Source organism: Myxocyprinus asiaticus, chromosome 20, assembly GCF_019703515.2.
Source record: "Myxocyprinus asiaticus isolate MX2 ecotype Aquarium Trade chromosome 20, UBuf_Myxa_2, whole genome shotgun sequence".
Taxonomy (NCBI): domain Eukaryota; kingdom Metazoa; phylum Chordata; class Actinopteri; order Cypriniformes; family Catostomidae; genus Myxocyprinus; species Myxocyprinus asiaticus.
Window position 1 is genome coordinate 34,320,411 of NC_059363.1, and position 24,488 is coordinate 34,344,898.

The following is a 24,488-nucleotide window of genomic DNA, read 5'->3' on the forward strand; positions in this document are numbered from 1 at the left end:
TGCCATCCAAGATGTGAATTTCTTTCTTTTGCAGAACACAAATGAAGATTTTTAGAAGAATATCTCAGCTCTGTGGGTCTATAAAATGCAAGTGAATGGTGACCAGAACTTTGAATCAGCATGAAAGTAATCCATACGACTGCAGTGGTTAAATGTTAGGTGTGAGTGAGAAACACAAATGAAGATTTTTAGAAGAATATCTCAGCTTTGTAGGTCCATACAATGCAGAAACAGATCAGTATTTACGTTTTTTTTTTGTTTTGTTTTTTAACTATAAAACTCCACTTTCACTTCCACATTCTTCTTTTGTTTTCTGGCGATTCACATTCTTCATACATATCGCCACCTACTGGTCGGGGCTGGTCAAAGGTGGAGATTTATAGTAAAAAAAGGTATTACATTTTGATCTGTTTCTGCATTGTATGGACCTACAGAGCTGAGATATTCTTCTAAAAATATTCATTCATGTTCTGAAGAAGATAGAAAGTCATACACATCTGGGAAAGCATGAGGGTGAGTAAATTATGAGAGAATTTTCATTTGTGGGTGAACTGCACTTTATGGGCCTCATTCATGGAACACAAGCAGAGCTAATTTTTCATAAAGCCGTTCTGACGTAATTTTTCTTTTTCATGAAAGTTTTTGTATTTCCAAAACGTTAGTTGGTATGAAAAAAATGTACACCTGCTCCCGACCAGTGTAAATCGTGCGTAAGACATCAGAACGAGTTGTGTTCTTTCAGGCAAACTGACATCACTAACATTTTGATAATAATAAATGTAATGATAAGTAATGAAAAAAATAACTAATAATTACATTTGTGAAATTAACTTTAAAAAATAACATATAAAAAATATTTTATTTAGGAAAGTTTCTTTGGTGCTTGCGTTTAATTTTTCAAAGTAGGCTATAGTTTTTCCCCAACTCTGCTTTTCGTTTTCCCAGCAGTTCTTGACAAGGGATGAAAGGTTCGTGGAAAGACGCAGTTTAAGTTTGATTGAATGCCCTATAACTGTCTATTTTTTATATTTGATATGAGCTCGGCATCGGTAAATCGCGTTCAGTTGACAACGTATGGTAAATGTTATAATACTCTTAAACCCATAAATAAACACATCGCGGGCATGCGTACATAATACAACGGGGGTGGGGGAGAGAAAAAGCCCACACAATGTCGTTTAACTCGCAAGTCTGTAACAGCGTTTGGGTCTTCAGGCATTCTATTAACGTCTTAAAAGATTCTTCCTGTTGCAAGGGAAATATCACTACCATCATGATTTACCGGAGAAGTTTTGCCAATGATGCTGGTGATGCACTGGACTGAATCAGAGAAGATTAATGGTGGTGGACAATCTCCTGCCGGCGTGAACTGAACATATATATATATAATTTTTTTTTTTTTTTTTTCACACTAAAGCTTCATTTCAAACCATTGTTAATGACCTCTTGGACTGTTTAATTGACAAAAGTACCTCCGATGTCAGCAAAAGCATGCGATGACCGTAAGTTCCTCACTTTCTTTTTTAGAACGAACATGCGAATGTTTGCTAAATCAATAGGCTATTTTACGATGTGAATGTATTCCATTTGAAGAAAATAAATAAAGAACTTTTATTACTGTTCGCATAGATGTTAAAAGCTTCCTATTCTCATTTACTTGCGAGTCTGAAGCTTTCCTTATATGGAGTTTCTATGGGCGTGGATTATGATAATTGTGAATGAACGTGCACACGCCCCCTGTTTACGAATGTTTGGAATTCACTAACGATGCGTTTGTGAATTCGGCGGAAAGTTTTCGGGAAGGTCCATTTTACGCGCAAATGTTTAAATTAAATGTAAACCTGATCAACTATTTTCAAATGAATCTACTGTATTCCTTCATCTGATCATGTTAATTTTTTTTGTTTGTTTTTTTTTTTTGCTTATTTCATAAGCATAGATCATATTACAGTTCTTACCAAAATGTGAGGTCTTTTAAATGGTCACATAGTTTTGCATTTACATGTATAATCAATAGCCTAGTTGTTTAAATATGACCCCAACCAGTGTTGGGTAAGTTACTCTAAAAAAAGTAATTAATTACTAACTACTAATTACATCTTCTACAGCGTAATTAGATTACTGTACTAATTACTCTGTCTGAAAAGTAATTGCATTACTTATTACTAATTACTCTCTAATACACTTATCAATCTCGACCAGATGAAGAATACAAGATAGACATGAAACTGTTCTTTTAATGCTTTCAAATAAATCATATAAAATCAAATAAATTATTCATGAACTGGCCAAAGAATTTAAAGGGGCAGAGTTAAATTAGAAAATATATTTTAACATTAGACGTTAAATTTCAATTTAAAATTCTGTATTGTTTTATATAGAATTGTTCTATAGTCTATACAGTATTTAATGCAGTTACATCAGAAGTAACTGTAATTAAATTACTGAAATTTTTTAAGTAATCCCTTACTTTACTTTTTCAATGAAAAAGTAATTTAATTACAGTAATTCATTAGTAATGCATTACACCAACACTGACCCCAACAAGACTTAAACCAACATTTTTGCTTCATTACACCTTTTTCCATTTTATAATTCAACTCATTTGTGATTCAATCCAACAGAATTTTCATAACTTTGTACTCTGGATCCAGCTCATCATAATGTTTTGGTTTGTCCCGTTCGTTTAATTGACAATTAGCCCAGAAAAATGCAGTTTGGCTAACAGTTTAAAATAATAATGAACTCACATTTAAAGTTTACATGTCATTTATTTAAGAAATTGTTGTCATTATTGTTATTACAGTCATACCATTTGAAAGCAGTCCTGAATTCAGCACAGCTACCCAGTGAAAGTCACAGGAAAAAGAATCTAGAATACTTGGATGCTATGCATTGTGTAGTTGGGAAGTTAAACTAACTTAATATGCCATGATGGAATGCATAGTTTGTCCATGAGAAGAAATTGGGAGTTTATTTTCTCTTAATTATTTATTTTAATTGCCTATATTTCGCTGGTGTGCTCCTTATTAAATACCAGTGTGCAGAGATTCCGTATGAGAAGAAATTTGGCCTTCGCCACATTATTCAACAAAATCAGAAATGAATGCTGAATTAACAGTAAGGTGAAACTACCAGTGTCTCATTTTTAATTAGAGATAACAATCAGCAGTCCTCTTCACCATCCTCCACAAGAGGAATTTCTGAAAAATTCAAGTAAATAAAGAACATTGGTAAGTGCATCAAATTGCAAAACACAAATTGTGGCTTACAAAAGTGTGTGGTAATACCACTAGGTGGCATCAGCCTACAACCTTACCATCTGCAATGTCTATGCTGGGGCTTGTGGAGGCAGTCTCCTCCATAGAGGTGATAGCATTGGTTTTCTCAGACATGTTATTTAGTCCACCTGCATGGGAAGAAGATGGGTGTATGCCTTGGAGACATTCTGATGTGTCTGAGATGCTATCACTGGTCTCACCCTCACCAGTGTCCAATGGCACACCATTTTGACTTCCTGTGTGGCCAGGATATGAAGGTGGATTTTGTTCCTCTGAATGCTGTGTGCTCCCCAGACCAGCAGGGGGCAACTCACTTGGGGGCTGACAATAAGTACCGCTTACAGCCTCTTCATAAGAGGGAAGTGGTACAGCAATACCATCTACAACCAAGATGTTTGGATCATGGCTGTCATCTTGCTCTTCACTGAAAGGGAGGAGGGAGTACATTTTTAAAGAGTACAGCCATTTCCATTTGAACTAAACAGTGCAACTTTGTTGTCTGTACCTTGGATCATGCTGGGACTTGCATTTGAAGTGGAACATCTTGGCTGTTATCACCAGGAGCAAGGCTAGCAGCACACTGGTGGCCGTACAAGCCACTACTTTCCATGTGGTCAGTAGAGAATCTTGAAATCCCGGCCAGGTTGTCTCTATGGGAATAAACCAGTGTATATTTACTTGTATTACCTAAATAACATGTTTTATTCAACAGGCTCACAGAATAAAACATATGCTCCTAATTTCTTAAAGGGGTCATGGCATGAGGAATCAAAATTACCTTAATCTTTTAACAAGTACAGTAAGAGGTCATTGTACTTTAAAAACACACTGTAAGTTTCAGAACTCAGAACTTCCTCCTCACTGCAAAAAGAGTATTTGTTGAAACCAAGCTGCCAAAATGACTCTTTCTGTACTTCCTTCACATTGTGATGTCATAATGTGGTAGATATTTGCATCTGACCACCTCCTCAACAACACATCAATGCCTACTTTTCCTTATTACTTCTGTATCCCCGATCAGTAGTGTTGAGCAGTGAGATGGCAAGGAGTCAGCAGGTCAGTCAAGAGCAGAGAGACAATCAGAACAGTGGGCATTTACTGACAAGTGTTAAAGGAGAAGCAGCACCAAAACTGAGCGTTTCTGACAGAGGGTCAGAATGAGGGTGAAAAATTATCATGTTTTACAAATCGACGATATGGGTTTTTTAATGGCCGATGCCGATATCCAGAGAGCAGGGTGGCCAACAGGCCGATACAATGCCGATATATCACACAATTTAATATAGTAAATAACATAAACATAAAATTGCTAAAAAATTTTATAAATTGTTATTTAGCACTATATATTTACTCACTTTCACACAAAACTTTAACTTTGTAAAAAATAATCTAAAAAAATATTATTGTATTTTAAATAGTAGATAGCAGTTTCTTTTGATTTCTGTTTAGTCATCAAATTTTAGTAATTTCTTTGCCCATGAAGAAATTGTTAATATATTAGGAAGAAGGAAATAATAGTACACACAGTAGTCCAGAAACCAATGGATGGCATGTGCGCATTAACAATCACATTTTCTAAAAAAAAAACAAAAAACAGAATCAAACAAATTGTACATAGAGTGAATAGTGAATAATACATTTACTTATAGCACACGTGAAGCACTTTTACTTTGAAGTTGCACTCATGCGCTCATGCGGATCCAGCTCGAGCAGCAATCTCCTGACAATTTAAATGGTCTGGATCACCTGCTTGGATTGCCATGGAGTGACTGTCATGATTTGTGAATCAGAGGAACTTTTGATCTTGATCCTGAAGTTTTGATTTTGGCTGATAGAACACGCGCTTCAGAGGAAGATATAAGATGAGAGCTCAACGGGAAGAAAATGCTGGAAACAAAAAAGCTGGAGGTTTGTGAATTACATTTGTTTAAATGAGATATCTGCATATTTGCAGACGGTAAAAGTTCTATTGATATTTGCCTTTTATCATTAGAAAAGACAGTTAAAAGTTACAGGGAACTGTTGAGGAGAGACTGTTAGAATACGTGCTTCAGAGGAAGGTACAGTATATGAGCATTCCACAGGATGCATGGATCTGCTGAAGTTGTGTGAGGTTGATTTATTACATCTGTTAAAACGAGATACAGTATATCGGTCAACCACTATTTACAAATATATGACTGTTTTTTTTTGGTTTTTTTTTTTGCACAAAACTTTACTAATATTATAAGTGAACTCTAGGAACAAATTGAAATAATAAAAAAGTCATGACCCCTTTAAAACATTTTTGTAATGTTCATTCTAGATTGTTTTTTATAAAAATGTTTTTTTGATAATTTCTAAACTTTAAAAACAAAGAAATAGTAATACTGGAATAGTAATTTTTTCCCCTCCCCTTTTCTCCCCAATGTGGAATGGCAAATTCCTAATGCACTCTAAGTCCTTGTGGTGGTGTAGTGACTTGCCTCAATCCAGGTGGCAGAAGATGAATCTCAGTTGCCTCCGTGTCTGAGACCGTCAATCTGTGCATCTTATCATGTGTCTTGTTGAGCATGTTACCACGGAGACCTAGCGCATGTGGAGGCTCACACTACTGTCTGCGGTATTCATGCACAACTCACCACGTGACCCACTGAGAGTGAGAACCACATTATATCGACCATGACAAGGTTAACCCAACGTGACTCTACCCACCCTAGCAACCAGGCCAATTGGTTGGTTAGGGAGCCTGACTGGAGTCACTCAGCACACCCTGGATTTGAACTTGCGACTCCAGGTGTTGTAGTCAGCATCTTTACCTGCTGAGCTACCCAGGCCCCCTGGAATAGTAATTTTGAAAAGTATGTTCAAAACCAGGAACTAAAAATGGTACAAGGAATGAAAAAAAAAACTTGAAGCAAACAATTTTTTTCTTTCTTTTTTTTTTTTTTTGCAGAACGCAACCAAAAAAAGAGACAAAGTCCCTTTCAGTTGTTCCAGAAGGAAAATCTTTTAAATGATGGAAAATGGTTAATAATGGGTTAATTGCCTAACAATATATATATTTTTTTTTCTAGAAACAACAAAACCTAATGGTTTATCACAGTAAAACATTTTTAACAATTACACCACTTCCTGTTGCACCCCAAAATTAAGCTTCTCTCTTTTTAGTGGAACATAAGCATGTGTTTTGAAGGAAACCGCTGCATCACATTTCTTTGTGTAATTGTACATTGTGGATGTAGCCTTCTGTGACATTCTGTGACTCAATCTGTTGATTGAGCTTAACTTGTATTGAACCCGGAATATTATTTTAAAATGTCACAGCTCGTATAATGGAGATGCTGATGTAAACACAGAGACGGTGCGCAACAGCTTAACCTGTCCGTGTCGCGCATGGTCACAGAGCAGTGACAACATTCCCCTTCCTCCTCGACGTACCTTCATATTTTGATGCACTCATCTTTTTTATGTGAAATCTTTGCTGATTTTGATAAAGTAAAATTAACAATAACGTTTATTTTGTTACTGATATTTCAAAATTAGTATTTATTGAATTCAAGCAACATGTGCTTAAAATGTTATTATTTTATAGAAAAATAAGTTTAAACATGTTTAACAAATATAATTTTCTGACTATTACTTCATATGTTAGGCTTTCTATGGTTAAGCTTTATTCTTTGTATAAAATGGCTGTTGAACAAAAATGTTCATTATACCATTGATTGCTATAACTGCATGTTTGCCCTACATTACAAAAAATAACTTCAAAATATTGATTTTACTTTGTGTGGTTTTAAAGCATTGATTTAAACTACAGTTGAAGTCAGATGTTTACATACATCTTAGCCAAATACATTTAAACTCAGTTTTTCACAATTCCTGATATTTAATTGTAGAAAAAATTCACTGTCTTAGGTCAGTTAGGATCACTACTTTAAGCATGTGAAATGTAAGAATAATAATAATATTTAAAATGATAATTATTTATTTCAGCTTTTATTTCTTTCATCACATTCCCAGTGGGTCAAAAGTTTACATACACTTTGTTGGTATTTGGTAGCATTGCCTTTAAATAGTTTAACTTGGGTCAAACGTTTTGGGTAGCCTTCCACAAGCTTCTCACAATAAGTTGCTGGAATTTTGGCCCATTCCTCCAGACAGAACTGGTGTAACTGAGTCAGGTTTGTAGGCCTCCTTGCTCCCACATGCTTTTTCAGTTCTGTCCACAAATTTTCTATCGGATTGAGGTCAGGGCTTTGTGATGGCCACTCCAATACCTTGACTTTGTTGTCCTTAAGCCATTTTGCCACAACTTTGGAGGTATGCTTGGGGTCATTGTCCATTTGGAAGACTGATTTGCGACCGAGCTTTAACTTCCTGGCTGATGTCTTGAGATGTTGCTTCAATATATCCACATAATTTTCCTTCCTCATGATGCCATCTATTTTGTGAAGTGCACCAGTCCATCCTGCAGCAAAGCACCCCCACAACATGATCCTGCCACCCCCATGCTTCATGGTTGGGATGGTGTTCTTCGACTTGCCAGGTTCACCCTTCCACCAAACATAATGATGGTCATTATGGCCAAAATGTTCAATTTTTGTTTCATCAGAACAGAGGACATTTCTCCAAAAAGTAAGATCTTTGTCCCCATGTGCACTTGCAAACTGTATTCTGCTTTTTTTATGGCGGTTTTGTAGCAGTGGCTTCTTCCTTGCTGAGCAGCCTTTCAGGTTATGTCGATATAGGACTTGTTTTAGTGTGGATATAGATCCTTGTCTACTTGTTTCCTCCAGCATCTTCACAAGGACTTTGCTGTTGTTCTGGGATTGATTTGCACTTTTCGCACCAAACTATGTTCATCTCTATGAGACAGAATGCATCTCCTTCCTGAGCGGTATTATGGCTGCTTGGTCCCAGGGTGTTTATACTTGCGTACTATTGTTTGTACTGATGAACATGGTACCTTCAGGCATTTGGAAATTGCTCCCAAGGATGAACCAGACTTGTGGAGGTCCACAATTTTTTTTCTGAGGTCTTGGCTGATTTCTTTTGATTTTCCCATGATGTCAAGCAAAGAGGCACTGAGTTTGAAGGTAGGCCTTAAAATACATCCACATGTACACCTCCAATTGACTACAATTAGCCTATCAGAAGCTAATTGCCTAAAGGCTTGACATCATTTTATGGAATTTTCCATGCTGCTTAAAGGCACAGTTAACTTAGTGTATGTAAAGTTCTGACCAACTGGAATTGTGATATAGTCAGTTAAAAGTAAAACAATCTGTAAACAATTGTTGGAAAAATTACTTGTGCCATTCACAAAGTAGATGTCCTAAAAGACTTGCCAAAACTATAGTTTGCTAATATGAAATCTGTGGAGTGGTTAAAAAATGAGTTTTAATGACTTCAACCTAAGTGTATGTAAACTTCTGACTTCAACTGTACATAAAGTTTGTAGAGACACACTACAATGTTGTTCTGACAAAACCTTGTCTGAAAGTTTAAACTAGTTTTAAATGCTTGAATTTAGAAATTGTTTTACACGTTTAACAGTAAGAAAGAAAGAGAGAGAAAGAAAAAAACAAAGAGCATCTTAAAGCAGATTAAAGGGCTTGTGTGTAAGTTTTGACAGCTAAAGTATGAAATTACGAACATTCCAAAACAGACTCTGTGGCGCGGGACATGGTTGTGTGTCTGTCATCGAGGAGAGAGGAAGCGGTAAGGGCCATCACCTGGTGATTGTTAACAATAAACACCTGTGTCTCATTACAGCGACAACGGAGACGGGCTTGAAAAGGCTGCCGAGAACACCGGAGAGACATAGAGAGACAGTCCAGTGACGTTGTGTGTGTCTACTGAAAAGTTTACCGTTGTTATCATTTGTGAAGCTGAAGAGTTAAATGCTGTGTTCGTTAGGCTGAAAAGCCCAAAGACTGTGTTTGTGAAACTGAACCGCCATTAAAGTTTGACTTACCTGGACTGCCACCCCGCTTCCCGCTTCCTTATTACTGGAACCTTTACACTGGTGCCGAAACCCTGGAACTCCGAAGAAGACTGGCTGCCATGGACACCTCACCACTGGGTGAAGTCATCCATGCCCTGGCTAGCATCCAGGAGACCATTACCAAGCCCTGCTCACCCAGGAGTGTCATTTCCAGGAGCTCCTCCAGGCCCAGGCCAAGGATCGGTAGGCCCTACGGAGCTGGCTAGCTCCAGGCGGATCCTCCGCCGTGACCCCGGAGGCAGCGATGAAGCCGCACCTCCTCCTTACCAAGATGAGCCCTCAGAACGATCCTGGCTGGCCTCGAGCCCAATGGGCCCTCCACTTGCTGCCGCTGCTTTCCAGGGAGGCCCAGCTCACGGCGGAACAACTACCAGCTGAGGACCGCCTGGATTACGCGAAGCTGAAGACCGCTGTCCTGCAACGGGTGGGCCACACCCCAGAACAGCATCGCCAGTGATTCTGCTCCCTCACGCTGTGCGAAGTCGGCCGCCCGTTTGCGTTTGCGTTTGCCCAGCAGCTCTGTGATGCCTGCCAAAAATGAGTGCTAGCTGAGGAAGGGCATGGCGTGGAGAATATTATCGAACTGATGGTGTTGGAGCAGCTGACCATTCGTCTGCCAAGGAAAACTTCGGAATGGGTCCAGTGCCATCACCCCACATCGGTGGATGACGCATTCAGCTTGCCGAAGCCCACATGGCGGCCTACCTGGAAGCTGACAAGCAGTCCAAACCTCTTTCTCTCTCCTGCTACTCCTCCTCCTGTCTACCCCTCTCCTCCCTCTCACCCTGTACCCGCTCCCCGGAAACAGGGGGTGTTTCCATCCAGACTGGCACCCTGCTTCCGCGGGCTGCACTACACACCGGCCCCCTCCCCTACCCCTCTCCGTCGCCCTTCCCAGGATGATGTCTCTGCTGCCACGGATGCAGCCGGGGAGCCTGGGCCGGTCTGTTGGAGTTGTGGGGAACCGAGACACGTCCAGGACCGGTGTCCCGTAATGGAGGTGGGGATGTGGATCCAGGTCCCCAATGTGCCACCGATCCAGCCTCACCCATCCACTGATTCTGGTAACCAATTGGCTTGTGTTTAAAATATTATTAAAAGCATTGTGTGTGGGTGGGTCCTGCAAACTGAAAGCACGGTGTGTGATGTGTGACGTGATGGCTGGGGAGGTGGAGCCGGGGCCGTCCACGTCTGCTCAGAGTCAGAATGACAGATGAGGGGAATGAAACTGAAACTGAATTCCCTTAGGGAATTCCCGGAGGGGGAATGAAACTGAAACTGTTTGTGAAACTGAAACGGCATTAAAGTTTGACTTACCTGGACTGCCACCCCGCTTCCCGCTTCCTTCCTTATTACTGGAACTTTTACAGACTCGTAGCTCATTTAAATATTCTGTCAATGTTATGTAGTCTAGGGGATTTTTGGACATTTTAAAAAGGATTAAATGATGACTTTGCAGGGCTTTTCGATGGAAGAATAATAATGGTAGCCAAGCTGCAGGGTCGTTCTGTTGGGCCTCATGTATTCAGATAGAAGACAAAGACAGGCCTAACACAGTCGTAAAAACCTAACTCAAGCCCCCACATTCCAAGTTGTAAATTATACTGATAAAAATCGCACCAAATTCAAACAAAGGGAGTCCAAAACAGACTACAAATCCCATGAAGCCTTGCTCACTAAAGGATCGAACTCTCAACTCCTATTGGATGAGGCACACAACAGAACGTCCCTCAAACATGACATCATCAGGAGTTGAAATACCTCTGAAATGCTTCCGGGATTTGCTTCCAGCAACTTTGTTCACCGAGTATAGACACAGCTCATCGCTGCTCTCAGGTGCAACCTCGTGGCACAAGGAAGTAAAGACCGACTTGAAACTGTGGCCATACAATCTCCATCTCGCTGGATGAGTTGAGATTACTCTGTGTTCAACCGAACACTCTAACGGATCAGAAGGAGACCGCCGAGCAATCCGCAGTTTCATCCGTTTGCCTGCAGAAGTGAAGAGATTAAAGATTTCTCTTCCATCTTCAATCAAGTCGACATTTCTGAGTTCTCCGCCAGCCTGCCGAGAATCAACAGCCGTGCCCGCCAACAGAGCGAGAAAACGGCCTCCCATCATCACCCGAGCCTCAAGGAACCGGGTCGGAATTAAAGGACGGATGAACACACATTCTGTCCTCATGCGATTCAAGTAAGAGGTTTACGTCTGGGCAGAGATAGAATATTATAGTGTGTTATTCTTGTGTTTCAAGGTTTTTGCTTGTACAGTTTATGGACCGCCATGTCCGCTCATTATTAATACTCAGGCTATTAATTATCACAAATTAGTTTTGCTGTATTGTGGTCCAACCAAATTGGACTGTTGTGCAATTTCGCCATCGCGGGTGAGACAGGTAAACTGAGTTCATCCATTAAAGAGTCAAATAATGCGGGACTGTTTACAAGCCGCCCACCACGTCTCTGAGCAATGAACTAACAGCTGCTTTCTCTACCACGATCACGAAATCGGCTTTAGGGCCGTCACTTCTCTCTCTCTCGTACTAACCACACACGCACGCGACCCCTCACAAACATTCTGGCACACATTTTTGGCTCATAGATAGCTTAATGCTAAAGCCCAGCTTTGTCCCTAAGCTATCGTACAAGCGGATACACGCGGTAACTGGTAGATGCCATTGACTGGTTTCTCTCTGCCCCCATTCACGGTCATATTCCCTGGCCGGAAGTCTCGCATGACATACTCTCCACGAGAGTCACGTCCGCCATTTTGTGCGTGTCCCTCCTTACACACACACACACACACACACACACACACACACAAACACTGTCACACACACACACACCTTATGTGTTATAGGATTATTTTTATTTCCATATCTAATCATATCACTGTTTAGTTTGTAGTTGTAAGTCGGAAGTTTATTGACTGCATTGTATTAATTATTGATTGATATTACTGCATAAATAAACTTTGATTATATTACAAAGAGAAGTGTTTTGGTTTGTTTTGCATACGCCTGTATCATGCTGACAGGATGTCAGTGCTTGGATTCAAACCTTCATTCATTGTTTTTTTTCCAGAAAATCGATATTCTTCGGATGTCGATTTTCCTAAGAAAACAATCTAATATTGAGACTGTTTTACTATCTGGTTATTAGTCCCTGATTCCAAGGTGGTGCCCCGTCAATGTTAATCCTTATTAATATTCTGTTGATTTTTGATAATTGATAATTATCTTTGATGATTGTTGAATATGAATGATCAGTAAGCTAGTGTTAATTTTAATTAATGTTTCATCGATGTTAACAATTAAGGATTATCTTTGATAATTGTTTATTTAAAGGATTAAAAAAAAGCTAACATTGATTCTCATCAATGTTCTATTGATTTTAATAATTAATAATTATTTTTGATAATTATTAATTATTGCTAATAAACAAACCCGCTCCTAAACGTAGCGCACTACATTTACTGGAGCCCCATATGAGGTTTTAATGAGTTAGATTCAATTAATTAATTTAAATATTAATTAATAACTAAAGAAATAATTATTAATTATTTCTGATAGTAACACTGACCTAAACAACCAGTAAAGCCCTACATAATAATTGGTTCCCCGTGTGAGGCATCCTACATGCCAGTTCTGTCACAGTGTGTATGCATGAGAATCCAAAGTAATAACTTGAATCATTACTTCAAAGTTTGGTTCTGCTTGACAATTTACTTCTCACAACTAGCCAAACATAAGCCAGTGTGGTGTGAAAGTGCTAATGCCCGGATGCAGGAGGAAAACGAAACCCTGCACAGGCAGCTTCAAGCTGCCCAGTTAAGAGTAGAGTCAGATCAGGTAAGTGCAGCTGAAACGCACAGCACAACATCTGACATAGAAGAGGGCCCCCTTTTTAGCGATATGCATAGAAATGTGCCCCTGAGAAACCCAGGGACACATGCTAGGAGCCAAGCTGCCCCTAGTGGTACAGTCTCTGACTTCATCCTCCAAGACACCTTTCAAGCTCCTCCAGCGGCTCACTGGTTGGATGCAGGTGCCCCTCCTTACAGTTGCCCTCCTCAGTCAGTTTTCAGTCACGCCTCCGTGCGTTTCAAACTGACTGATTCCACACCACGGAGGGGGGACAATTATTTTCAAGCCCAGAGTGGTGTAAGCGGCTCTAAGATACCATTAGCCAGGGAGCTGTACGCAACCCGGGGTCCACCCCCACACGTCGACTGGACTCCTTCCCCACCACGAAGGGGAGGAAGTCGTCCTCATCGCTATAGCGATCTGAGTGACTATGGTGTCTCGGATGACTCGGACGACCCGTGGTCATACCGACACCAACGCTTGCACATCCGACAACTCGAGTCCCTCGCAGGGGACATAGAACGTTTTGACCCAAGTAATTGAGATTCAAACATCGACAGTTATTTTAGGGAAATTGAGCACTGCCTGATTGATTTGCCTTATGCTTCGTCGCGTGAAAAACTCAAGCTTATATGGAAGACCATGGTAAGGAGTGTCCATGCGTTCATGGAAACGCTACCGACTGGTACATGAAAACGCTACTCAGCTCTGTGTAAAGCCCTATGTGAGGAGTATTTGCTGTATATCGACGAAGCCTCCGCTACCATAGCTGCTTTCACCATCACACAGAAGAGGCACGAGCCTCCGCGTGAGTATTACAGATGCCTGAGAACCACGTACTTCCAAGGAAGTAATGAACCAGGCCTGGAGGAGGAACGAGCTTTCAAGTCTCTCTTCCTTCACAACCTCCACGAGTGCGTGCGATATGACGTCACGATGCACTGCAGAATGGGCAACCCCACCATGCAGGAAATCAGAAGATACGCGCAACTGGCATGGGAGACACACGTATGCCCTGCCCGAGGGCATGAAGGCGACGCCAGAGCCCTGGGGATCCAAGCCTCAGAATATGCAGACCTAGCGCTTGAAGGCAACAAAATGCCTCGCGTTAAGGTGAATGCAAGAACCGGACCCCAGAGGCGCCGATCACCCCGCCAGCAGGGTAGGCAACAGAACCAGGGGGGTGGTGACCAGACACACCCCCAGGGTCACAGCAGGCCTAAACAACAAAACATTCGCCGGCAGAAAGGCACAGTTCGAACGAAAACCCAAACAAGAAGGTGAGTGGGTAGAAAAGGTTTCAAATCCCCTCAGAGAACAAGATTTGAGAGAGGAAATGGAGGACATAAGGAGATGCTTGACTGAGTTAGTAACTAAGCTTGACGTGCTCCATTGTTCACCAGGTCTGTCAACCTTCTCAAAGGAACACGGCACTGAAACCCCATCAGTATGACTAGACGATGTACCCCCTCCCGTTAACGCCAAAGTTTACTTTGTAGGTCGGGAAAAGGGGAACAGTGTCCAAGTTGCTCCCCAAAACAGTCACTCCTAACATGCCACACCCTCCTTTTCTGACCTTCTTGGGCGATCTGTACCGTAAGAGCAACGCCTGACATATGGGTCATTCAGCTCCCACACACTACACGACATCGGTTCCGAAATAGTCTAATGGGTTCCAACACCTTCGCAGAGGTGGCTAGAGCAAAGCTCTCCCTTGGCAAACCCTTATAGACAGAGACCTGCAACGTAAGCATCACAAGCTACACGCAAGATAGGTTGTCTATCACAAAACGGGCCTGGATTGACACCTTTCAAGGGATGATGCTAATAGACCCTGTTTACATATGTCCCATTAATACGGAACCACTGTTAGTTGGCCAGGACCTACTGAACCGATTGGCTCCGCTCATTGACTGCCGTCGTGGACACATGTGGCTCAGGTTGACATACCAAGACCACTTGGTCCAGAAAACAGTTCGCCAGCTTCAGATGCACATGTCGCCATCATCCAAAAATCCAGCAGAGACGACGACTCCAATAAGAACAATTACAGAGCCTGGGTAAAACCCTTCAGGGTACTATAGTCACTGTAAATTTGCACTCCGTTCTTATCAATAACACTTTGCACGCTTTAGGGACTTTGTCAGAGAAAACAACTTATGCGTGTATCGTTAGAGATCTAATGCAGGACCTCAAGGAAATTAGCTCCTCAGTCAACAGTCTGAGTGCTGGAAGGATTCCAGCTTACCTGGTCTCCCTAGACCTTGTCGAACAAATCCTTAGATCTGCTACTATCTCCATTGTGCAACCTTCACAGATACACATGGCATATAGTTTTGGCATTGAAATTCCAAACCATGTAAATCCTCAGAACCTCAAAATAGGATTTATCCTCAATCTACCATCATAGGCAGAATATATACAGACTAAAGTCCGTATTTAATGTTGGTTTTCAGAGAGGTAATGCACACATTCACCTCAAAACACCACCAACACTCGCCGACCATGATGAGGACCCCTCGCTCTACCTTATCTCTAACCTAAACATGTGTACCAAGACAAAGAACATTCATTGGGTTTGTCCAAATGCAACCCCTTTGTTAGAGAGGTGACTAACTACCTCCCTGAACAAGTGTCATGGTAGCATGTCCATCAAAGATGAAGGAACAGAGACAAGGGTAGAGCGAGCAGGCAATCGCTGGCTCGTTAACACACCAGTCACTGAAGTCCCAATGTCATACGACTGCCATGATACAGCCACTAAACTAAGGCTACCAAACCAAACTGTGTTCTTAATGGTTCCCCAAGGAGCCACCGTGCACATTGATGATAATGTCCTCCATCATCTCAACGTCGACAAACATGACGCAGAAATTGAGATCATGGACGCATTTAGAGGTCACAGCCTCACCATTGATGACACCCTTCAACAGCAGCTTCAGGCTGAAGGGACGAAATTAGTGAAGTTTAGTCTCAAACCGACTGGCCTGACCACTATATTTCCTAGTCACATAAGCAGATCGTCATCTTACCAAGAACACCCTATCAGTTTGGTTGGCCTCTGGCTCCTTCTTAGTGGTTGGATCATCATCGCAATTGTTGCACACGCCATGTACAGGTACATTCAACACCTACAGGCCAGACTGGACTCACTTCTCATACAGCCGCGTTTTACACACCAGTCTGAGCCCATCCCAGAGGTTAACCCCATCATTTCCAAGGATAAGCCTTTTAACCTTTAACCCTCCTTTCCTCTAAAATTTTGTTCCTAGTAACCAATGTCAGGTTCTACTTTGATTTTGTGTTATGACCAAAGAACAACAAAGGATTGTGTTATGGTTAATGCTGTGCCTTCCAATAACTTGAAATGTTTATGTGTGATGAATGTAGTTTTAGTTATAGCTAGAAGTTCTATGCCCAGATGTGCCTCAATCTCTGTCCAGACGATAAAGCCTCTGTGAACTCTTATGAACTGTATGGACTGTGCAACCATTTTCTTTCCTATCAGGAATACATGGATGGCGTAACCCACAGGTTACTGTGAACCGACAAGAACTGTTCGGCCCTTCAGTTGCTCTAAAGATGCTGGACAACAACCAACTCTTCAGACCAAAGGGGCGAATGTTGGGCCTCATGTACTCAGATAGAAGACAAAGGCAGGCCTAACACAGTCGTAAAAACCTAACTCAAGCCCCCACATTCCAAGTCGTAAATTATACTGAAAAAATCAAACAAAGGGAGTCCAAAACAGACTACAAATCCCATGAAGCCTTGCTCACTAAAGGATCGAACTCTCAACTCCTATTGGATGAGGCACACAACAGAACATCCCTCAAACATGACATCATCAGGAGTTGAAATACCTCTGAAATGCTTCCGGGATTTGCTTCCAGCAACTTTGTTCACTGAGTGTATACACAGCTCATCGCTGCTCTCAGGTGCAACCTCGTGGCACAAGGAAGTAACGACCGACTTGAAACTGTGGCCATACAATCTCCATCTCGCTGGACAAATTGAGATTACTCTGTGTTCAACCGAACACTCTAACGGATCCGAAGGAGAACACAGAGCAATCCGTAGTTTAATCCGTTTGCCTGCAGAAGTGAAGAGATTAAAGATTTCTCTTCCATCTTCAATCAAGTCAACACTTCTGAGTTCTCCGCCAGCCCGCCGAGAATCAACAGCCGTGCCCGCCAACAGAGCGAGAAAACGGCCTCCCATCATCACCCGAGCCTCAAGGAAATGGGTCGGAATTAAAGGACAGATGAACACACATTCTGTCCTCATGCGATTCAAGTAAGAGGTTTACGTCTGGGCAGAGATAGAATATTATAGTGTTATTCTTGTGTTTCAAGGTTTTTGCTTGTACAGTTTATGGACCGCCATGTCCGCTCATTATTAATACTCAGGGTATTAATTATCACGAATTTGTTTTGCTGTATTGTGGTCCAACCAAATTGGACTGTTGTGCAATTTCGCCATCGCGGGTGTTCATCCATTAAAGAGTCAAATAACGCGGGACTCTTTACGAGCCATCCACTGCATCTCTGAGTGATGAACTAACAGCTGCTTTCTCTCCCACGATCACGAAATCGGCTTTAGGGCAGTCACTTCTCTCTCTCTCGTACTAACCACACACAAACGCGACCCCTCACAAACATTCTGGCACACATTTTTGGCTCGTAGATAGCTTAATGTTAAAGCCTAGCTTTGTCCCTAAGCTATCGTACAAGCGGATACACGCGGTAACTGGTAGACACCATTGACTGGTTTCTCTCCGCCCCCATTCACGGTCATATTCCCTGGCCGGAAGTCTCGCGTGACATACTCTCCACGAGAGTCACGTCTGCCATTTTGTGCGCGTCCCTCCTTACACACACACACACACACACACACACACACACACACACACACACACACACACACACACAAACACTGTCACACACACACACACCTTATGTGTTATAGGATTATTTTTATTTCCATATCTAATCATATCACTGTTTAGTTTGTAGTTGTAAGTCGGAAGTTTATTGACTGCATTGTATTAATTATTAATTGATATTACTGCATAAATAAAGATAAGTGTCTTTGATAATTGTTTATTTAAAGGATTAAAAAAAAGCTAACACTGATTCTCATCAATGTTCTATTGATTTTAATAATTAATAATTATTTTTGATAATTATTAATTATTGCTAATAAACAAACCCGCTCCTAAACGTAGCGCACTACATTTACTGGAGCCCCATATGAGGTTTTAATGAGTTAGATTCAATTAATTAATTTAAATATTAATTAATAACTAAAGAAATAATTATTAATTATTTCTGATAGTAACAATGATCTAAACAACCAGTAAAGCCCTACAGTTCCATACAGAATTTCCCCAAAAATGACCAAATGACCTCTATTTTTGAGCCCCACACCTTTCAACTCTTCAAAGTCTTTGAAGGAAAGAGGGTGTAGGGATGATCACTTCTGAATGCAGTGCACCCCATCATTCAGATGAGTTAGAAAAGGTATAGCAGAGCGAGCCAGAACTGCCTGAACTCTTTGCCGAATTTCACCAAACCCTTGCATAGATACTGTAGGAGCCTACTGTATTTGTTAAATTTATCAATATTTAATGTGTTTGATGACATTAAAATATTTCATTATTTACTATGGCCCCTTCAAATATATGCATTTTGTATGCATAATTTTTAGTATTTACACCGAGTTTACATTATGTATAACAAAGTTAAAATGGTAATGTCTCTTTAAGAACAGTGGCTGTTCAGCAAACGAGTTTCGGTTGAGCGGATTCTTTACCACATCCGTGCTGTGTTTGAATTAATCTGACTATAAATAACCAAACAGGTATTAAAAGAGACTTAAATCAATGAAAATTGATTGCGTAGATCTCAACTTTAAAAGATAATTGGACCGGGGGAGCCCTAAAAGAAAATTGGCCCCGGGGCCCTTGCTAGTCATATTCCGCCCCTGTTTGCCACCCCTTATTCTGCTCTTGCCCCGCCCTTGCCATCCCGTGTATAAAATCCTGGACACACCCCTGCCCTCCAACCACCTAGCTCCATTCTGTAAGTATATGCAATGACAATTTTTCACAGTACAATCAATTTCCTGTGATAAAATCAAGTCTCTTCTTACATTTTTTTGCTGAACATCCTGTTTCACTTACAAATGTCACTTTATAGATGTAAAAAGGGTTGTGATTACCAGTTTTATGGTGAGTTAAAAAACTCAAACATACCATCTTTGATGCAGTATAACTGCATATGTGGAAACCATTGCCCATACTGACAGGTGATGTACTTGTAGTCTTTCGCTAGAGAGAAGCCATGATAACAGTAGTATTCTACGACTGTCCCATGAATGTAGCGGTCACATGGTTGAGGGTGGCACATGTAATCTCCATGCTCTATCATTGGGGGTAGGGAGCATGCTGTAAAAACATTAGAGACAGAAAAAGGCATCTTAATCAGATAACAAATTTCCTGTTCCAGAGTCATTAAAATGTTTATCCTATATTTATTTACAAAATTACATTCCTGTAACAACACCATTACTAATCATTCTGTTTAAAGTTAATAAAGATTTTCCACGTTCAGTAATTTTTATGCTGTTTTCAAAGGTTTAGATATAGATATTGTATAAAGGGATATTTAAAAAAACAAAAACTATACACACCATAAGCCATGCACAAATGTAAAGCTGTTTCCATTCTAAGAGTACTAAAAAATTTGATAACATTTCTATGGAACTATGTCTATGGAACATAGTCTGGAGACTTATCAACATAAAGCTTTGATATTTCACCCTCAACATCAAGGCACCGGGGTGGTGTGTCCGACCAGATGAGGTTATACATGCATTCCAGAAGTTCATGTCCCTCCAACTTGTAACCAGGGAAACACTGGTAGTGGACAACTGTTCCCACAGGCACGGAGAACTCTGTTTCTGAGATGTTCATGTAACTGTGTGGAGGTATCAGCGGCCGTAGGCAGCCTATGTAGAGAGAGGATCATGCTGAACTTCTGTACAATGACCAACCTCATGAAACAGTCTGCAGATGTGACCTGGATCATTTTGTATGTGTTAAAAATCAAAGTGATGTGTGTACATCACAACACATGAACAAGTATTGTAGAAGTATATAGTTTGTTTACATTGTAGATTAATATGCCAAAAATTACTTATTGCTCGACACCTTGACAAGTTGGCTGATTATCCCATGTCCCATCAGCCTGACAGATTGATTCCATAGTTTCCATGTCAGGGTATCGAATCTGAAATCCCTCATGACAACTAATAATGAGGCTGTCTCCAGGCCTGTAGGTTTTATTAGTGATATCAGCATCCTCGATGAATGGAGGAAAACAATCTTTGAAAGACAGAATATCATTTTTCAGAAATAATTTTAGAAAGTGAAAGTGAAGTCTTCAATATTTTTTGAAAAACCTTTAATCCAGTACCACAACATTTTCATACCATTACATTTACCAAGCTGAAAAATGAACACAGTAAAAATAAAACTATTATGAGAGAATTATGCTTTGGATTTTAGTGGACAAGTCTATTAAGACTGAATAACCTCACCTTCTGAAAGGCACACTGGTTTAAGGCTTGGTTTCCAGCCTACCGATCCATTGTGGAAGCGTGTGCAGACAATCTTGGCTGGCCCCTTTAAGCTGTAACCTTTCACACAAGAGAATCTGGCCACTGAGTTTTCAAAGAATACACCATGGCTTGGAGTTCTGATTCCATGCTCAGGAACATCAGGATCCTTGCAAAACTGCTCCACTGAAAGTGACATGGAAGAACCAAAATCATGCTCTCAAAGCAACAAAAGACCAACAAAATCTTAGAATACTGTATGTGTGCCAGAGATTGGAGAGTGTCTCAACAACTGGAACTCAGTAGTCCTCTGAAACGATATGATGGGTGCAGTGAGAAACAAATGAAAATTTAAGTCCTTTTTTACTATCAATCTTCCCTTTCACATTCTTCTTCTTGTGTTTTTGGTGACTGGTGGCATTCTTCATGCATATCGCCCCTGCTAGGCAGGGAGAAGAATTTCTAGCAAAAAAGGTTTCTGTTTCTTACCCACACCTATCATATCACTTCAGAAAATATGGATTAAAACACTGGAGTCGTATGGATTACTTTCATGATGCCTTTATGTGCTTTTTGGAGCGTCAACATTTTAGCGCCCATTCACTTGCATTGTATGGACCTACAGAGATGAAATATTCTTCTAAATATCGTAATTTGTGTTCTGCAGATGAAAGAAAGTCATGCACATCTGGGATGGCATGAGGGTGAGTAAATGATGAGAGAATTTTCATTTTTGGGTGAACTATTCCTTTAAATTCAGCTAACAAAACTGAAGTTTTCACAACTACAGTCATTCAGTTCAGAGTAATTTTATATTAAATAAATGTATACAATTAAGTCAGGTAAACTCAAACAAGCCCATGCAAAAAAATAAAAGTAAAAATAAAAACGCACTAAATGTAATGAGTTGAATCAATAAAACAAGTTTATACAGTGTAGTAATTAATAAACCCCTTTATAAAGCCTTAACAAAGGGATCAGTACTGTAAGGTGTTACCACTGTGTCAATTAGTGTCAAGTACAGTGTGTAGTAACAGGGTGAGAGTTTTATATACCATATGTATAATAGGTAAGAAGTTGCAGTGGATTTTATATATATCAAATTAAACATGGAAATATGCTTTAACACATTAACATAACTGCAAATCATATTATAAACCAAATCGTACTTTATCTCGAAACTTGTTTTTTCCCCTGCAAATCCTTAAAGTTTTACATAAAGGATTCTTACAACTTCTATGAGTGTATATGGTGATGTCACCCCTGTAGCTGATTTGTTTGGTGAAGCTGATGGTTACAACACTCAGTGGTCTCCCCTACAGTACATCAGACTGCTTGCAATCAATTTCAGTCACCAAGTAAACACCTTCCTAGTGAGATAAAATTCACTGAAGGTAAAATTGTGGTACAGGGCTTAGGGCCTACGTGTTGTCTGTAATTTTATGAGTGTTGTCTTTGCTTGTTTGGAATTTTCTGCTTTATTAATGGCCAAAAGTTATTCAATATTAAACATGCAGCTTGAAAACATTATTGTGATTGTCATGGCATTACAGAGCCTCACATTGAGGATGATGTGCCGGGGGCCTTAGTTAATTACAGTGTGTCCCAAGTACAGTATTGAGACAATGGGTGGCAGAAGGGAGGTCTCTAATCTTCATCATATTCCCTAATTATTATCATTTATGCAACCACAATGATAGTGCTATTCTCTTACCTACTGTGGTAACAGGGGAGGCGGTGACCAGACAAGGAGGGAGGAGGAGGAAGATGATCGAGAGAACAATCTGGCCGTAGACAGGATGTCCAAACGGAGATTTCTTGCCTTCTTTATCAGCATGGTGAAGCATCTTTCACTCAATACAACGCATCGGGTCTCAATGCTCTGAAATTTTGATGATAATGCCAAAAAGGTTAGGTAAAACGCGAAAATATTAAATCTATTGCATCATGGATTTTCCGCCCTCTAGAATCTCCTCGGCGACGCGCAGAACAAGTTGACCAATAAATCCCCATATCAGTTGGTAAATACCAAAATAGTCTTTTCGTTGAAGCGTGTATCGCATATCCGGCACGCATTATTATGCATTATTCAGCTGTCTTCAGCAGACCAGAAGAAGACTAGAGCAACATAATGATGCGGTGTAAATGTGCGACGATGATGAAAAATGCGTCAGATGCGTCATTCGCCCACCTTATTATGTATTTTAAAGATAGTGATGCCTGATTTCCCCCCTTATAAACATATGACATATTTGTTCACCTACCCGCTGATGCAGTATATTGAAAATCAATTTCGCCGGAGTTGCTCTTTCCCTCAGCAGATGTAGTTGAGCTGATTAAGCTATGTTGATTATCAATGAAATAAACGCGTTATACTGGACCACCGGCCTTTACGAAAAACAAGAGCTATCGAAACAAAAAATAGCTCTACCTGCCGTTTTGTAAGTTGGTTATCTCGTGATATGTAGATGAATTATTGTACAGGTCAAAGTACCAACCTGTAAAATGAGCTACAGAGAACAACACATTTTCTATGTGCAATGAATGACCTTATTCCATCCTGTGTAGGTGTTACAAGATAAAATATTCCTTAACCAAAGATGTTTATCACATTTATTTAAATATATGACTATGGCAAAATCCATTAAATACCTGCGCCTAGTTAGTTTATTTATGTGTCTTCTCTCAGATGTACTTTAGGTTTAGTATAGTCCACCAGGTCATGGCAAGAAATAAAAGCACAAAACAGAAAATGTTGCATGGGAATATGCAGAAATAAGCAACATTTTTTCCCCTTTACAAATTTACTTTGATGTTTTGCAAATGAGTTTTTATCAAAGTGCATTTATGTGACCTGTCAGATATAAGAATACTTCCACAGGTAAAGATCTTACATTGTGTTTGCAACCAAAACAACTGAAGTAATAACAATAACAGCAAAAGGAACAATTGGAATGAATATGGAAATCGTCCAGAATAATGCAGGAAAGTTCACATTTTTTCAACTTACAGGTCAGAAAACAAAGACTTAAAGGGATAGTTCGTCCACAATTGAGAATTCTCTCATCATTTACTCACCCTTATGCCATCCCAGATGTGTATGACTTTCTTTCATCTACAGAACACAAATGAAGGTTTTTAGTAGAATATCTCAGCTCTGTAGATCCATTCAATGCAAGAACTTTGAAGGTCCAAAAAGCACATAAAGGCAGCATAAAAGTAATCCATACGACTCCAGTGGTTAAATCTATGTCTTCAAAAGTGATATGATAGTGTGGGTGAGAAACACATTCAACATTTAAGTCCATTTATCACTATAAATCTCCACTTTAACTTTCACATTCTACTTCTTTTGTTTTTGACGATTCACATTCTTTGTGCATATTGCCACCTATTGGCGATTTGTTGTAAAAAGGAATTAAATATTGATCACCCACACCTATCGTATTTCTTCAGGAGACATGGATTAAACCACTGGAGTCGTATCTGATTACTTTTATGCTTCATTTATGTCCTTTTTGGAGCTTCAAAGTTCTGGCCACCATTCTTTTGCATTGTATGGACCTACAGGGCTGAAATATTATTCATAAAATCTTCATTTTTTGTTCAACAGAAGAAAGACAGTCATAAACATCTGGGATAGTATGAGGGTGAGTAAATGATAAGAGAATTGTAATTTTTGGGTGAACTATCCCTTTAAAAGGAGCACCATCACCAGAGAGGCAGGTGTAT

The 24,488-nt window shown here is 40.2% G+C and overlaps 1 protein-coding gene and 1 long non-coding RNA gene across 2 annotated transcripts in view; one reads left to right on the forward strand and one right to left on the reverse strand.

Annotated features, from left to right (window-relative positions):
• The window catches only part of LOC127411250 (uncharacterized), a 66,989-nt gene that overhangs the window by 3,552 nt on the left and 38,949 nt on the right, over window positions 1–24,488 (forward strand). The window lies entirely within an intron of this gene.
• susd4 (sushi domain containing 4) lies at window positions 2,769–23,183 on the reverse strand. Its single transcript, XM_051646644.1, has 9 exons — window positions 23,021–23,183; window positions 22,471–22,638; window positions 20,739–20,942; window positions 20,350–20,523; window positions 19,959–20,147; window positions 19,393–19,584; window positions 3,787–3,931; window positions 3,320–3,705; window positions 2,769–3,203 (listed from the first exon to the last, which is right to left on the reverse strand). The coding sequence occupies exons 2-9, from the start codon at window positions 22,601–22,603 to the stop codon at window positions 3,166–3,168; spliced, it is 1,461 nt and encodes a 486-aa protein (XP_051502604.1). The 5' UTR covers window positions 22,604–22,638; window positions 23,021–23,183; the 3' UTR covers window positions 2,769–3,165.